This window comes from Oreochromis niloticus, linkage group LG19 (assembly GCF_001858045.2).
Source record: "Oreochromis niloticus isolate F11D_XX linkage group LG19, O_niloticus_UMD_NMBU, whole genome shotgun sequence".
NCBI lineage: Eukaryota > Metazoa > Chordata > Actinopteri > Cichliformes > Cichlidae > Oreochromis > Oreochromis niloticus.
In genome coordinates, this window is record NC_031983.2 from 20,274,078 (window position 1) to 20,291,091 (window position 17,014).

At 39.4% G+C, this 17,014-nt stretch overlaps 2 protein-coding genes across 8 annotated transcripts; one reads left to right on the forward strand and one right to left on the reverse strand.

The window, feature by feature from the left end:
• Positions 1 to 743: 743 nt before the first annotated feature.
• On the forward strand, positions 744 to 7,076 carry map7a (microtubule-associated protein 7a). 6 transcript variants are annotated; one of them, XM_025901121.1, is made up of 15 exons: positions 744 to 1,346; positions 1,982 to 2,077; positions 2,189 to 2,260; positions 2,364 to 2,527; positions 2,639 to 2,738; positions 2,924 to 3,040; positions 3,261 to 3,418; positions 3,517 to 3,650; positions 3,742 to 3,980; positions 4,093 to 4,243; positions 4,321 to 4,489; positions 4,571 to 4,675; positions 5,357 to 5,407; positions 5,556 to 5,784; positions 6,198 to 7,076. In XM_025901121.1, the coding sequence occupies exons 1-15, from the start codon at positions 1,220 to 1,222 to the stop codon at positions 6,206 to 6,208; spliced, it is 1,923 nt and encodes a 640-aa protein (XP_025756906.1). In that variant the 5' UTR covers positions 744 to 1,219; the 3' UTR covers positions 6,209 to 7,076. The 6 variants fall into 6 exon arrangements, with proteins under 6 accessions (XP_025756906.1, XP_005477386.1, XP_005477389.1 ...); XM_005477329.4 differs by having other exon boundaries at positions 746 to 1,346; positions 3,285 to 3,418; positions 4,066 to 4,243; XM_019349174.2 differs by having other exon boundaries at positions 748 to 1,346; positions 4,066 to 4,243.
• LOC102078694 (vacuolar protein 8) lies at positions 6,920 to 16,476 on the reverse strand. Of its 2 annotated transcripts, none has more exons than XM_005477325.4 (13): positions 16,212 to 16,476; positions 15,869 to 15,988; positions 15,112 to 15,231; positions 14,838 to 14,957; positions 14,441 to 14,560; positions 8,815 to 9,023; positions 8,687 to 8,732; positions 8,483 to 8,616; positions 8,152 to 8,283; positions 7,935 to 8,049; positions 7,708 to 7,842; positions 7,498 to 7,623; positions 6,920 to 7,384 (listed from the first exon to the last, which is right to left on the reverse strand). In XM_005477325.4, exons 1-13 carry the CDS (start codon positions 16,399 to 16,401, stop codon positions 7,251 to 7,253), a joined length of 1,701 nt encoding a protein of 566 aa, XP_005477382.1. In that variant the 5' UTR covers positions 16,402 to 16,476; the 3' UTR covers positions 6,920 to 7,250. The 2 variants fall into 2 exon arrangements, with proteins under 2 accessions (XP_005477382.1, XP_005477383.1); XM_005477326.4 differs by lacking the exon at positions 16,212 to 16,476 and adding an exon at positions 15,566 to 15,683.
• Between the last annotated feature and the right edge of the window lie 538 nt (positions 16,477 to 17,014).

Sequence of the window (17,014 nt, forward strand, 5' to 3'; positions counted from 1 at the left end):
TAGCTAAATCTAATGCTAACAGTTGTATGTAAGATGCCTATAAAATGTTTTCTTTTCTCTCAAAACTATCTATTTATCAGTAGATATTTGCTAATTATATTATAAAAAGCTAAACTTTTTATACTTTTTAGAAAAAGTTCAGCTGATAATTTAGCTTCATTAGCTTCATGAAGAAAGTAAGCTAACAGGAAAATACCACTCTGGTATCAAACTTTGCATTTAAATCATGTTGTAGCCTTAAATTAAATATCCATGTGAGATATACACACTTTCTGTTTTCAGTTGATTTCTAAGTAGACTGGAAAGTTATTGAATGGTGCTGCTATCTTTTAAACTTTTGTAAGAAAAATTGAGATGACAGGTTAAGGTCAAAAATAAGTGTACCACATGGACTGCTGGTCAGCTAAGTTATAATGTACTGCTTCAAATCCAAGTAGTAAAGCACATAAATTAATAACAACAAACCCTTAAGTAAAAATGTCACATGTAAAAATATAAAAATGTCACATGTGTCAAATCTGGGTGGAGATCTGAAGCTGTTTCTTTAAAGAAAGCCCTCCATCTAGTGGTCAGACTATTTTATTCACCAAGGATGAATCATAGGGAAAAAGAGGCCATTTTCGCCTCATCTGTTATGAACACTAACTGCATCACAACGAGTTAATGTCCAGGCAATATATGTCATTGGATATTGCAGCTGTGACGGAATAATAATTATGCATGATGGCAAGCTCCGAGGTTTGCTTCAATTTTTTACGGCCTCCAGGAAATGCTGCATCCCTTTGCCTGCTTCCATCCAGCAAAGAGGCAGTGAGGTGGGGGAATTAAAGTGACACAGCTATATTATGTGAAAGTAAAGCAGAGCAGCTCACAAGGGTGAGATCTTTAAAGGGGGAGTAGCCTTTTTATAGATGAGACTCACAGAGGCTCAGAATCTCTTCAGACTTTCGTAACCCTGAACGAGACCGGAGGAAATTTTCAATGTGAACAACCCTGCCTTAATATTTTCCAATCCATTGGACATGGTATAACTAAAGGCTTTGTATTCTTGCTCCTCTCCCTGTTTATTTGTGAGGCACAGATGGACAAGCAGCTGATGCAGGAGGCAGTTCCACGCACAGCACACTTAACCGAGGACCCAGAGGCATCTTGAAATAGAAATTCAAAAGAGGAGGAGGAGGAGAGAAAGGAAAGGGGGGTATTAAGGGAGAGCATTGGTATGCCAGGTTCAGTACATAGCATGGCTGTGCAGAAGAAACAGTGTGTCATCCCTCCATCGCAGGGACCTCTTTCTACACGTACCATCGAAAGCCAAAGGAAGAGAAACAGATATGAAAAAACAGAAGGTTAGTAGCCTTTTTCTGTGCTTTCTATGATTATTTTATCAAAACTGCCTTTTCATTGAATCAGAGATTGTAGATTAGAACCACAGGATCATTTCACCATATCGATTATTAGTTGATCGTATAGATTAAGCACTCCTCTTAAGAAATCTTTGCACATGACTGCTGTGAACTAAATAACGAGGCATCTGTTTGTACATATTACAAAATAAACTAATGACACCAGTATACGGTATAGCCCTAAAGAAACACCTTGTTTAAACTAATTACTCTTCAGTCTTGCATGTGCCACTCTATCTTAACCTTTTACAGTGTTTGATTCAGCTGTACTCATGTGGACTGATCAGGTGCTAGCCTTTTATATGTAGGCAATTTATAAAGGCTCTTTCATGTGGAGCTGACCCTGGGGCCAAACAGTCCTGAACCACCACTGTTCGGGACAGCTTCTTAAAAGCTGATTTGATTGGAGTTTGTATCCAAGGGCCACTTCAAACAATTTAGCTTTATAAACTTGTGTCTGTTTACAGACGCAGTCAATTCCAAGTATCTGGGTAATGAGTATCAGTTTTATTAAAAAATAAAGCCTTGATGAAAGAATTTTTCACAGAATAAGATAAATTTTTTTTCCTCTCTGAAAGAAAATGGCTCTTATCACAAACCAATTTCAGCGACAGTGAAGAAAGCTACCTGTTCTGTCAACATCTGCAACACAGTTACTCCCCGGGCCGCTGCAGGTTTGTGAGAGCACACTGACCCTGCTGTCATATTTTTAGGATGTTAGGTCATGTTTTTTTTTACTTTTGTAAGTAAAATTGCTATTATATCTTATCCTGGCATCCTGGCAGGTAATGGACTAAATGTTGACGAGAGGCTGAAAGCCGCACGAGAAAGAAGAGAAGAGCACCAGAAGCTAATTGGTATGTGGGCCCCTACATGATGGTAATATTCACATGTCCTTGCAAGTACACTGGCCTCAATTTCTAATAATATTTACATACATTTTGCTTTGTTCATTCTTAGCCTCTCGGGAACTGAACAGGTTAGAGCGGGAGCAGCGGGCTAGGCTTTACTATGAACAACAACTGCAGGAGCGCAAGAAGAAACTCCTGGAGCAGAGGCTCAAAGAGGAGAGGAGGCGTGCTGCTGTGGAAGAGAAGCGGAAGCAGAGGCTCAAAGAGGAGAGAGTGAGTTTTGATGGTGGATATCGAGTATTTTATTTCTAGCAATGCTGATGAGTTGTTCCGGCTCTGCCACTTGCATAAGTAAAATTAACTCAAAGGTGTTTCTGAATTAAGGAACGATATGAATCTGCAGTGCGTAGGACACTAGAGAAGAGCCAAAAGGCCCAGCAGAACCTCAGTCAAAATGCAAGAGGAAGGAAGCTCACTAAAAATGGTAAGCTAGGCAAATGTGCTTTCTTTTCTCTCTCATTTCTTTTTTCTAACATAATCTTACTAAACTCATAACAACCTGCTTGCAGTATCTGTTGTCTCTGTAGGATATCTTAACACAACAATTCTTGGCATCCCCTATCTTCTGTTTTTGCTGCATTTAAAACTTTACACTGATTAATACACTAGTTCCACATCGCTTGCCACTGACCACATGGGAGAAGAACCTGGTCAGTCGTCTCCTTACCCCCACATGCTCTTATCTGGCCAGGAGCAAGAGTGCTGGTTGTCAGTCAGGAGAACAAGGTACTCTCCCCCATAACAGAAGAATGTACTTATTTTAATTTAACATTAAGGAACTTCTGTTGCTACAACAACTAACATCTCTCAGGGCCCTCTGGTCTCTAACGCTGCTGCTTTTCTCTCTGCTGATACACTGCTTCATATTTCCATCCTTTTCACTGTTCCCACCATTTGTGCATTGCTCTCCAATTTGCCATAATTATGGCGCAAAACACTGGCTCAGTTGTCCATGTTTGTCGCCGTGCAGTTTCATTCCACTCCATGAATACCACCACCACCACCACTCACAAACCCCAGCATCACTCTGGTTCAGTCCACAACAGGCCATCTGCTTCCTCTGGTTCTCGCAACAGCCAGCACAGAAGCATCAGTGTGGCACAGGTAGCTGTTTCTTTTCATTAGAAATCTTTACGATCAGCCAGCTGTCTCTTTTTTCAGTCGCAGTTTTGAATTGGAAACAACATTTTCTTTTGATCTAGATAAAAGTAGCAAAGCAGCAAGACATTGTTAAGAGGACCTCAAGTACTGACTCTAACGTTCAATCAAATACCATCAGCGTCTGTGTAAAATCAGCTGTGATGCCGAGCAGAACATCCTCTCCATCATCAGAACGGTAGGTAAAGTGCCACAACTGTGCGTCAGAGACAGAGTGGCAGTAATGTGAACAAAATGTTACATCTGCTCCCTTTTAATTTCTCTTAAAGGACCTCACAAAGATCAGTCATCAAACAGCCAACCCCGCTCCAGCCTGAGCTCCCATCAGTCCCAGAGGAAGATGCTGCTGTTTGCAACTCTGCCCTCTCTCCTGCTAACTCCAGGCCTGTCAGGACATCAGGTGAATCTCAGCAAGAGAAACTGAGGGGTAAAAATCCACAGGAGACTCCAAGGTCAAACCTGCCTGACAAAGACAAAGTGATGTCAAACAGAACAGCAGGAGATGGAGGTAAGCTAGAAAAATGTATCTAGCACAAAGTGTGTCAATGTGTTTCTGGGATATTTATAGTGAAGTGTAAATTATTTCTCTTTAGGTCTCTCCAAAATGCCTCCTTGTCCAGCTCCACAGACTCCTGAAGTCACGTCCCGCCCTTCAGCTGGAACTACTGACCCAGAGGAAGCCTCACGTCTCCTGGCTGAAAAGAGGAGAGAGGCCCGACTACAGCGGGAGAAAGAGGAGCAGGAGCGCTTACAGAGGGAGGAGGCTGAAAGGTAAAAAAAAGCACATCCAAGTATATGGTAACAATATTCATTAGCAAGCTTTTAAGAACATTACAAATAACATCCAGGCGAAGCCGTGAAGAACTTGAGTGCAGGAGGGCAGAGGAGCGGGCACGACAGCAAGCTGAGGCTCAGCGTCTCATAGAGGAGAAGAGGAGAAGGGAGCAAGAAGAGCAGAGACGAGCTGAGGAAGAGAGAGCTCAGGCTATGAGGGAAGCTGCCCTCTTGCAGAAACAGGTGGGAAACAGAAACGTTTTTTGTTATCGTGCATTATATTCGTAGATAAATTTGGTTTGTGTTTTTTACCTGTCTGTGCAGAGAGAGGAGGAACTAGCCAAAGAGCAAGCACGAGCAGAGCAGTTGAAACAAGAGCGGGAACTGCTCGCACAGAAAGAGGAAGCAGAGCGCCAAGCAAGGAAAAAGGTGACAGTTTGTCAGCCCACTTAGAAAAGGAAGTTACCATGAGAAAAATGGACACTGTGTTACTGAAAATATTTAAAAGACTTAGTTGAAACTGAGATTTTATTGTTTCCATTCATTGTTTGAACTTGATTCCTGCAACATGTTGAAAATGGCACTGTTGTATATTGCTAAAAAAACAAAAAAACAAAATCATACAACTTATAAAGTTAAGAAGAAAAATTATTGAGTATAAAAAGAGCAAGAAACTTAGACTGAGAAATAAAGCTGCACTGGGGTTCATTAATCTGAAAGACAGCCATTTAAGAATAACCTTTTTAATTGTAAATAATTTGGAGATTTCATCCACTGTGATCACTAATATCTTTCAGAGTTTTACAGAGCCCGAAGACATTTCTGTACACAAGGGACGAGGCTGAAAATCGGTACCCTTGTTCCTTGGAACATCAGGAGACTCTGCAATAAAAGTTGCCTCATTTTAGCTTGTAGCCATCGCCACGGTTGTCAAAAAATATATTACAGGCAGTATTTTTAAAAGTGGATGTTTTACTATTTTACCTTTAACTTGTCAGCATTTTTACATTTATTATGGAAACAGGGTGTGCCGAAAAATCTGTTTTATGAAAGACACTGAATGTATTCTCTGAGTGAAAGTATTTTAGTGAATGTTGTTTTCTTTTCCAGCGACTTGAGGAGATCATGCGGAGAACCAGAAGGACTGATTCTCCAGATACGGTGAGATTAAGTGTTTCGTTTTTTAAAAAGTATACTGCCTCAAGTCTCTCATGACGCACATTCTGCATCAGCTATTAAACAATCAGCTCAACTTCTAAAAGCCACACAACTTGTCCTTGACTAAAATGATTAATGTCTTTTAACACAGAAATCTGTTCCAGTGAGGATTATGTCAAATGAAGCCCAGCCAAAGGAAAACACACAGCCTGTGCACAATGGAACGATAGAAGATACAGCCAAGGTGCCAGTGGGAAATAAAACCACACAGCTGGGGCTGAACAGTCAGGAGGATATGCTACCTGTTGTGGCCTTCAAAGAACGCAGGTCTCTTAGAACTCTCACTGGCCTGGAGGAAATCCAGACCCACCAACGTGCAGGTGAGAAACAACCAGCATATCATTTAAAAACACTTTTCCTCAGGGTGGGAAAGCGAAACCAACCATCAGCCTAATAATCAGCGAGTGTGTTTGTAAAATCACCCACCTTAAGTTACCAGTTACTCATTTACATGTTATAATTTGCCATGTTAATTCCCATTTGGCTGTACTACCCACACATGCAGGCTCACTCACTTGTGATTGATGATCCACAGTGATTTGTGCAGGCAGGCCCGTAGCAACCAACTCATAAAAACTCAGTTATAAATGGGGGAAAGTTATGTGAGCTTTGAAAAAAGCGTATTCAGGTTGATGGTGAAGCGTTCTATGCTCATAATGCTGCTTTCAAAATGTTCTATTTGCCGTTTTTGATTTAATATCTATCGTTCATCGTCTTCTTTTGCTTTTTTTAGAGGTCATCTGAATGCCTGCAGGATGACTTTCAAAGCCTTTGTTGGAGACCGGTGAAACACAAGAATTACTGCTGCACAGCTATTTTGCTCCCCTTCGGCACTTTGAAAGAGCATGTAAAATTATAGCTTTGCCTCCCAATGAGGATGTCAGCATTTGGTCACTTTTCCGTGTGTAACCAGTGGCACAAGCATAAAGCGAATCACATATGAGCTTTTTCAGTACAGCAGTTTTCTGATCTAATAATAACTATCCAAAAAGCAGTAGATGTAGACTGTGCTGGCAAACGCAGTTAAGGAGAGTGTTGTCTCTGTTGAAATATTAGGAATAGGAACTCTAAACAGTCACAATATGCCGTATGCTTTTTGCTTATTCCTGATATTTCTTGCCACCCTTGCACTTTTTCTTCCTCGGTTTTGTCACTGTGGAGTTAGAATAGCAAAAGTGGCAGTTTGCTCTGAGAATACAAGAGTTTTATGTGTTAGCGAAAGATGACTTCCTGTATTCCCACTGTACCTTAACCTTGGATTTCGTAAAGTACAGCAATCATGTAATTCAAAGCTGCTAAGGAATATAGTTTCCAAAGACTGTGCTTCATTTTTCTTGTGTGTGTGTGTATTTGTGCCAATTTAGAGGATACAATGCACAGTGTATTTTTTTTTTTTTTTTTTTTTTGCACTGACTGCTTTGTTTGAAATTGCATAATCACTTTACAAGCAAGGTCTGATGCATAGAGTTTAAGAGTTTATTCATATAAAAGCATAAAACAAAACCAGATGTATCTGAGCCGCAATATTTGATCTTATAGTTCAAGTACTGCTTATGACTATCACGTTAGCCTATTATATGCCATATTTGATTAAAGTTAATACTATGCCACGTCTCCGCCTTGTTTTTCCAGCTGAAAACATAAATAAACTGTAAAGATAAAAACTACCAAGCATTTTAAAACCCAAGGCTAAAAATCACATTATATAAAAATGTAGCTTTTACATGCAACGTGGTTACGTTCATGCAAAGTCTGTGCGCTTCTCTTTGTAACGTCAATGAGAAAGTCAAGAGTTGACAGGAGATGGAGAAAGGGGCTGAATCATTTGAAGCAGCTGTCTAGTTTCCTCTGTCTGTGCATGCACCTTCAACAGCTGAACCTTTAGCTCACTGTTAGTCAACAGAGATGAAAAGTCTCCATCTGCAGAGGAAGACAGGAAGAAACTCTGAACTCTTACAGTGACAGACTGTTTCAATTTTATGTAGTGATATCAGTATTTTCAGTTCTTAAATAAATGCACAATTAATGCAAACCTTTCTTGAGGTTAAATATGGTAACTATGCCAAGCTGCTGGAATTTAACATCTTTCTTTTTGAGGAATCCCAACAGGTACTTGGATATGGAAGTGTAGTGTGGCTTCAACAAACGGATCATCTCTTCTGTAATGAAAACAGAAGCATTTAATATATCCAGCGTAAAAACACAAAAGGAAGGCATTCTTTTCTCTTGCCACATTGCATTACCAGTCATTTCTAATTTGCTTATGATAGCTGCAGAGTTGTACGCCAGCTGGGAATTTCTGATTTGTTCTGACAGCTTCACTAAGCCTGAAAGTTGTTCTGATGTTATGGTTGCTGACAACTTTGTCCGGAGTAGATCTGAAACAGTGAGTAATGGTAATGGATTATTAAAAGGTTTTCCACTGCAAACATTCAAAATAAATAAGTCATTTCAAGTCAAGATCTCTCACCGCAGGCCATCAGGTGATGCAAGCATGATGTCACATGAAGCAATGTCTCATCTGACAGGGTGTTAGATACAAGTGCACAGAGGAGTCCTGATAAGCACAGACTTTCCATCACAGCCTAGATTACATTGGTTGGATTTAGGATAACTTTATCAGTCACAGACAAATCAATAAAGCAGAGGTAGGAAAAAAAAAAAAAAGAATTGTAGTCTGCAAGTACCTGCTCACCGACGTGGGAAGTGCACAGATCAGTGATTATCTTGCAGCTGTATGTGACTATAACAGAGTTTGATCTGGGATGATGAAGCACCTGACCAATTTCCTCCAATAGTCCTTCACTTACCAGGATGTCCTGGAATCAAATTACAAAACTACTGTCAATATTAGAATTTAAATAAAAACTGCAATTACTTTAGGTGACACTGAATGCCACTAAAGTAAAATTTAAATAAATATTGGCACAATGCAAATATAAAACCACTAAACAGTTTTATAATAAAACCAGGACTGCTCCCAGCTTTATTGTTAATTATTTATTTAGGCTAACATACGGTGTTAGACGGGTGTGCCGACAGTGTAGACAGTAGTGTTAGGGCCGATTCAATCCACACTGAAGTAGAGGTTTTTAACAGCGCCTTCAGAGGCAACACGCAGTCAAGCTCCATCAGCTGGTCCTGAATGAGAACTACACATAAAAGTAATAAACACCATCTGCCAGAGGTATGATACCTTTTTGGATTTACTCTTATAATTACCATTCTTTGAAAGAGTCTGCAGGCACCGGCACGCTTGGGCTGAATTCTGAAAAGGAAGTTGTTGTTTTTTTCCTCTTTAAAAATTTTTTTCTTTAAATTAAGTTAAATTAACTCGTGTTCAGAGTTACCTTTTTCACAGGTGAAGACATAAGAGTCAAAAGAGACCTTGATAAATAGTGACCCCCAATTCTGAGCAATCTTGGGTGATGCTCCTGGATAGCAGCAATGTTGCAAAGAGCAGTGCAGCTATAAAACTGAACCTCTGAATCTGAGGACTGTAGGAGAAGAAGCAAAACAGGAATCGCTCCTGCTTGGCATAACATCCTTGTTGACCAATCTGAAGAGTAAAGAAAAAAAAAGGAAATGTAACACTGGGAGAAATGGAGAAGTTTCTGGAAAATACAGTTGCGCTTAAAAATTTACATACACTCGTCATCGGCATGGATGTCACGGGAATTTTGGCCTTTTAATTCTTTAAACTGTTCTTTTCCAGGGTGGAACGACTGTACAGCATACCTCTTTAATGACTTAAAAAAAAAAAAAAAAAACCCAAAAAAACCACACAAATTGGGTGCAGTTCTCTAATCCACACCAAGACAAATGTATAGATAAAGGCTCGAATATATAATTACACCCCCACTAATGGGTAAATATCCCTTACAAAGTTACACATCGACCAGATGGTTTTAGTAGCCATCAACAGTAGCCATTTAGTAGCCATTTTCTCTGGTCCCCTCCCCAATCAGACCAGGAGTGACATGTTTAGCCGCATGTTCTCCTTAAATTGCTGGCTGTCTGAGTGGTGTCCCAGAAACGATGTGGGCTTCATAGATAATTGGCAAACCTTCTGGAGGAAACCTGGTCTTGTTAGGAGAGACGGCATCCATCCCACTTTGGATGGAGCAGCTCTCATTTCTAGAAATATGGACCAATTTATTAAACCTCCCAAAATATGACTATCCAGAGTTGGGACCAGGAAGCAGAGTTGCAGTCTTACACGCCTCTCTGCAGCTTCTCTCCTCCTGCTACCCCCCCAAAAACCCATCTCCATTGAGACTGTGTCAGCTCCCAAACAGACAAAAAACAAACTAAAAACCAGCAATAAACAATTTAAACATAAAAAATCAAAAAGAAAGAACAATACAGTATCCACATCTGAACCAAAGAGTAAAACAGTGAAATGTGGATTATTAAATATTAGGTCTCTCTCCTCCAAGCCTCTGTTAGTACATGACTTAATAATTGATCAACAAATCGATTTACTCTGCCTTACAGAAACCTGGTTGCAGCAGGATGAGTATGTTAGTTTAAATGAATCAACACCCCCGAGTCATTCTAACTACCAGAAACTTCGAAGCACAGACCGAGGGGGCGGTGTGGCAGCAATTTTTCACACCAGTCTATTAATTAACGAAAGACCAAGACAGACTTTTAATTCATTTGAAAGCCTGATGCTTAGCCTCGTCCACCCCAGCTGTAAAACTCAGAAACCAGTCTTACTTGTTATCATATATCGTCCACCTGGGCCTTACACAGAGTTTCTCTCTGATTTCTCAGACTTTTTATCTGATTTAGTGCTCAGCTCAGATAAAATAATTATTGTGGGTGATTTTAACATCCATGTAGATGCTAAAAATGACAGCCTCAACATCGCATTTAATCTGTTATTAGACTCAATTGGCTTCTCTCAAAATGTAAAAGAACCCACCCACCACTTTAATCACACTCTAGATCTTGTTTTAACATATGGCATAGAAACTGAACATTTAACAGTGTTTCCTGAAAATCCTCTCCTGTCTGATCATTTCCTGATAACATTTACATTTACAATAATTGATTACACAGCAGTGGAGAGTAGACTTTATCACAGTGGATGTCTTTCTGAAAGTGCTGTAACTAAGTTTAAGAATATAATCCACCCACTGTTATCATCTTCAATGCCCTGTACCAACATAGAGCAGAGCAGCTATCTGAACGCTACTCCAACAGAGGTCGATTATCTTGTTAATAATTTTACCTCCTCACTACGTACGACTCTGGATACTGTAGCTCCTGTGAAAACTAAGGCCTCAAATCCAAAGTACCTGACTCCGTGGTATAATTCTCAAACACGTAGCCTAAAGCAGATAACTCGTAAGCTGGAGAGGAAATGGCGTGTCACAAATTTAGAGGATCATCATTTAGCCTGGAGAAATAGTTTGCTGCTTTATAAGAAAGCCCTCCGCAAAGCCAGAACATCTTACTATTCATCACTGATTGAAGAAAATAAGAACAACCCCAGGTTTCTCTTCAGCACTGTAGCCAGGCTGACAAAAAGTCAGAGCTCTACTGAGCCAACAATCCCTTTAACGCTAACTAGTAATGACTTCATGAACTTCTTCACAAATAAAATTTTTATCATTAGAGAAAAAATTACCAATAATCATCCCACAGATGTAATCTTATCTACAGCTACTTTTAGTACCATTGACGTTAAGTTAGACTCTTTTTCTCCAATTGATCTTTCTGAGTTAACTTCAATAATTAATTCCTCCAAACCATCAACGTGTCTTTTAGACCCCATTCCTACAAAACTGCTCAAAGAAGTCCTGCCATTAATTAATTCTTCAATCTTAAATATGATCAACCTATCTCTAATAATCGGCTATGTACCACAGGCCTTCAAGGTGGCTGTAGTTAAACCTTTACTCAAAAAGCCATCTCTAGACCCAGCAGTCTTAGCTAATTATAGGCCAATCTCCAACCTTCCTTTCATATCAAAAATCCTTGAAAGTAGTAGTTGTCAAACAGCTAACAGATCATCTGCAGAGGAATGGTTTATTTGAAGAGTTTCAGTCAGGTTTCAGAGCTCATCACAGCACAGAAACAGCTTTAGTGAAGGTTACAAATGATCTTCTTATGGCCTCTGACAGTGGACTCATCTCTGTGCTTGTCCTGCTAGACCTCAGTGCTGCGTTCGATACTGTTGACCATAATATCCTATTAGAGCGATTAGAACATGCTGTAGGTATTACAGGTACTGCACTGCAGTGGTTTGTATCATATCTATCTAATAGACTCCAATTTGTTCAAGTAAATGGAGAGTCCTCTTCACACACTAAGGTCAATTATGGAGTTCCACAGGGTTCAGTGGTAGGACCAATTCTATTTACATTATACATGCTTCCCTTAGGCAGCATCATTAGAAGACATAGCATAAATTTTCACTGCTATGCAGATGACACGCAGCTCTATCTATCCATGAAGCCAGGTAACACACACCAATTAGTTAAACTGCAGGAATGTCTTAAAGACATAAACACCTGGATGGCCGCTAACTTTCTGCTTCTTAATTCAGATAAAACTGAGGTTATTGTACTCGGCCCTGAAAATCTTAGAAATATGGTATCTAAGCAGATTCTTACTCTGGATGGCATTACCTTGGCCTCCAGTAATGCTGTGAGGAACCTTGGAGTCATTTTTGACCAGGATATATCCTTCAACGAACATATTAAACAAATATGTAAGCCTGCTTTCTTCCATTTGCACAACATCTCTAAAATTAGAAATATCCTGTCTCAGATTGATGCTGAAAAACTAGTTCATGCATTCATTACTTCCAGGCTGGACTACTGTAATTCATTATTATCAGGATGTCCTAAAAACTGCCTGAAAAGTCTTCAGCTAATCCAAAATGCTGCAGCAAGAGTACTGACAGGGACTAGAAAGAGAGAGCAGATTTCTCCTGTTTTGGCTTCCCTTCATTGGCTTCCTGTTAAATCCAGAATTGAATTCAAAATCCTGCTCCTCACATACAAGGTCTTAAATAATCAGGCCCCATCTTATCTTAATGACCTTGTAGTACCATATCACCCTATTAGAGCACTTTGCTCTTGCAGTGCAGGCTTACTTGTTGTTCCTAGAGTATTTAAAAGTAGAATGGGAGGCAGAGCCTTCAGTTTTCAGGCCCCTCTTCTGTGGAACCAGCTTCCAGTTTGGATTCGGGAGACAGACACTATCTCTACTTTCAAGATTAGGCTTAAAACTTTCCTTTTTGCTAAAGCATATAGTTAGGGCTGGACCAGGTGACCCTGAATCCTCCCTTAGTTATGCTGCAATAGACGTAGGCTGCCGGGGATTCCCATGATGCATTGAGTTTTCCCTTTCCAGTCACCTTTCTCACTCACTATGTGTTAATAGACCTCTCTGCATTGAATCATATCTGTTATTAATCTCTGTCTCTCTTCCACAGCATGTCTTTATCCTATTTTCCTTCTCTCACCCCAACCGGTCGCAGCAGATGGCCGCCCCTCCCTGAGCCTGGTTCTGCCGGAGGTTTCTTCCTGTTAAAAGGGAGTTTTTCCTTCCCACTGTCGCCAAAGTGCTTGCTCATAGGGGGTCATATGATTGTTGGGTTTTTCTCTGTATGTATTATTGTGCGATCTACTGTACAATATAAAGCGCCTTGAGGCGACTTCTGTTGCGATTTGGCGCTATATAAATAAAATTGAATTGAATTGAACAAGCTTCTAGGCCTAACACCACGGCAAATTAACTCCTTGTTAGTGATCATGATTGACTACAATTCTTCTTTATGCCTGCATAAGGAGCATTTGTTTGAGAGCACATGTTGGATTGACCAATACTCAGAACAATGGAAACTCCAGGGAACTCAGTGAAGAACAAACAATAAGAACTGTTACACAAGTTAGGAAGGTCTCTTGGAACCACTTCTAAACAACTGCAGGTTTAAAGAGCATTACTTTAAACAACTGTACATAAGTACAAGTTATTAGGATTTGTCACCACTTTGCCCATCTCTGAAAAAAAAAAAAGAAGACCTAAACCATCACCCTCAGAGGAGAAAAAATTGGTTAGGATGTTTATTCAGCAACCCAGGAACCACCAAGGCTCAAGACTGTCTGAAAACCGTAGGAACATCAGCATCACTGTTCACATGAAGTTTTACACCAGTTGGGCTGAGAGGGTGCTGACCAAGAAAGAGAATACCACAAAGACAAGAGGTGTGCTTAGAGCAATAAAGGTGAGGCTATCAACTGAACTGTCAAGCATGGTGGTGGTATCATCATACTCTGGGGCTGTTTTGCTTCCAGTGGTACTGGTACATTGCACAAAGTTGGTGGAATACTAAAGAAGGGAGGAATACCTTCAAATTCACCTAAAATTAACAACTAGATGATTGAAACTTTGAGTCAGTTGGGTCTTCCAAAGGGACAATGATCTCAAAGACACATCAAAACTGGTTTTTGGAATGGATAAAGCAGGCTAAGATTAAGGTTCTGGAGTGGGATTCCCAAACCTCAACCCTATTTAAAAACAAAAACAAACAAACAAATAAAAACTCAACTACCTCTCTTGGCAGAATTGGTAAAATATTCATCTAGAATTATTGCAGAAGCTTGTTTATGGTTACTAAAAACATCTGGTTGAGGTGCAACTTACTAAAGGGAATTTAACAAAACATTAGTAGCCCCACTAATGTAAGGATGTGTGTATATCTGAGCCTGCATCTATACTTTTGACCCTGGGTCGATTAGACAAAATCCAAAATAAATTCAAAACTGTGCACAGACTTCTTGTTTTGTTTTGTTTTTTTAAAACTCAATAAATATGTTTACTGCACAATCATTCCTAGAAAAAGAACAGTTCAAAGTAATCCCTAAATTACCATGGCATTGATACCAATGATGAGTGTATCTAAACTTCTAACCACAACTGTAAGTGCACAGTGACATTCAAATGAAATGGTCCCACCTGACTGCGTGAGGTGTAATAGAGCCCAAGTTGCATTCCGTTGGACCTTTGGATCAAAAGATTTTGCTAAAGCCAAGAGTGGTATGATTCCATCGACCATCAAAGAATCTCGATTTGACTCTGGAAAGAAAGATGAAATAGCAACTATGCACGCAGGGACAATTTTGGAGTGCTAGTGGCCCAAAACAAATTAGCAGAATTTCAGCAAGACAGAGGAGAGGTCATTTCAAGAAGCACATGGAACAAAATAACTACTTTTCTCATAAGTCTTCAGTTCTCTAGCCATTCTCAAAGTCCTGCCATTTATTTTGCAATACATAATAAGTTTTTAAAATTAAGTGTTTGTACTTTCTAAACCGTGTCGAAAAATACTTTAAAAATGAAGGTCTGTACAAACCTGAGGAGGCCAACATGGCAACACAGGCACAGGAGTGACACTGAGCAGTGGGATCACCTGACCGGAACAACTCAATTATGGGCACCAGCATCCCCATTTCTATCACCAATTCTTTACACACTGAAATCAAATTTTATGGATGGCAAATCATAAATAAGCCATTTGTTCCAAAAGACCACGAGCTTTTAGAATCATACTATCAAAATCACTAAAATTCTGGATTAATTAAAAAAAATTATAATAATGTAAATATCTTACTATTATTATCTCTTACCATTATTCTTTACTAACAGATTTACAAGGGCGAGAGAGACAGTCTTTTGAACATCAAGATCAGATGATAAAAGTAGAGCCATGATGGGCTCCATGAAGGCATCTGGTAATGGACAGTTCACTGTAACACACAAAGAAGGCAAAAGTAACACACTTTGAAACTTAAGTCACATTTTTTGCTGTCAGAATGAACAATGTTCGAGTTGAGACCATTTTATAGTAGTTGTATGTCAGTCTTACTTGCAGAAGTTAAATGTTACAAATTTGAATTACATACTTGTAGCTGATTATAAATTCAAAAGATATATCCCTCATAAGTTGTGCTATAACCTCAAGCATCTAAACACAGCAATCTGTCAACTGCCACCAATACACAAAACACCTGGTCACCCATTTATATACTACAGAAAACTGTCTATGCTGTACTGAAAGAAGAAGCCTCAGCTAATATGCACCATTGGGCTCTTGGTTGGCAGATTATAATAAAGCATACTGTGAATTTCACAGTAAAATCCTCTTATTCTTCCTTCTTTGTAACACATGGGTCCATAAGTGGGCGTTTTATCTGCCAGCCTTGGGGGAAAAAAAAATACAGTTGGAAATTTGCATACTGGTCACACCCGTTAGAGAAAATATCTCTGCAGTAACTGATAGAGGCCTATGATGAAACCTGAAGTGCAAACAACAGCTGATCATCTGGAAGTTACTGCTATCAGGAATACTGTCAGATGAAACAAAAACGTGAAATCTTTACTCACGATGATGACTGAGGTGTAGATAATACATGGCTGAAGTCATTTGTAGATCAGTGTTTTCTGAGGTTGCAAGTTTGTTCAGTGTTTGCAGACTTTCCTGGCTGAGAAGTTGAGTTTCGTTGTCTGGGAGGGGGGAAAGAGATTAATTGAATTGATCATATAAACTTGTGTACATCTTTGAAGAGTAATAGCACATGCAGTATGAAAGTTTAAAGAAGTTGTTGTCTAAACGTTTACTTTGATGCTTTTCATTTTTCTAAATAACACAGAGGCCCTCTGCCTCGCTTTTTGTTCCTCTACAGCGATTTCCATAAAAAAAAAATATGCATGGCTGCAATTTTCCTACCACAGTTGAGGCGTAAGGAAGGCAAATCAAAAGCCTTCCTTCTCTCGGATGAAATCCTAAAGCAGTTGCACCGTCCAATCTCTCTGAAAGCTTCCTTTATCTTGAGCTCCAGCTCTCTCCAAGCGCTCCTCAAATGATCCGCAAATTCCTTCAACAACCGCGAGCAGGTGTCACAAAACCCTGAAGCCATGACTGCATCTTGTACAAGGTCCTGACACCTGTCTATTTTACACAACCTGCACGTAGACACGCCTACTGCTGTGTCACGTGACTGCAAGGTAAATTTAGACTCTCGAAAGTATCTTGCTCTTCTAGCTTTAAGGTTTTTGCATCTCTACACAACTTTAAAAGTAAAACTTATCGTGACACTTAATAAAAATTAATATTTAAATATTTTAGGCGTTTCACGGCTGTGCAAGTTTGTGGAATTCTGTAGCCTTCATATTGGGTTGGTAGTATTTTCGTTTGCGTTTCTTTTGTTCTAGGCTACAAATTTATTGTATTCTTTCTTTGTGTGCAAGCCTTTGTGACTGTGATGTAGAACTGTATGATATTCTATGTGAACTGTGTAAAGTGTATATCAGCTTACAAAAAAGTGCAACACGGGTAAAAACATTACATTACTTGAATAAATTAATAGGATACTTCTTCTCTGGCCATTGTATTAATGCAATAACAGATTTTTCTATATTTAAGATTATGATAAACATCAGGCTTTTAGAGGTAGACATAAAATAAGAAGAAAGTGAAGCTAATCATAACAGAAAAAACATGTAAATATATCTCTGTTATGAAATTCTGTC

Bases quoted from the DNA above. Each gene is read 5' to 3' on its own strand.
- map7a (XM_019349174.2), top strand. From the start codon at position 1,220: ATGCCAGGTTCAGTACATAGCATGGCTGTGCAGAAGAAACAGTGTGTC. The intron at 2,528-2,638 runs GTGAGTTTTGAT...TTCTGAATTAAG, and splicing joins AGAGGCTCAAAGAGGAGAGA to GAACGATATGAATCTGCAGT. The intron at 4,490-4,570 runs GTGGGAAACAGA...CTGTCTGTGCAG, and splicing joins CTGCCCTCTTGCAGAAACAG to AGAGAGGAGGAACTAGCCAA.
- LOC102078694 (XM_005477325.4), bottom strand. From the start codon at position 16,401: ATGGCTTCAGGGTTTTGTGACACCTGCTCGCGGTTGTTGAAGGAATTT. The intron at 8,284-8,482 runs GTATGTTAGCCT...ATTTGATTCCAG, and splicing joins CGGCACACCCGTCTAACACC to GACATCCTGGTAAGTGAAGG. The intron at 8,050-8,151 runs GTACTTGCAGAC...AATGTAATCTAG, and splicing joins CTTCCCACGTCGGTGAGCAG to GCTGTGATGGAAAGTCTGTG.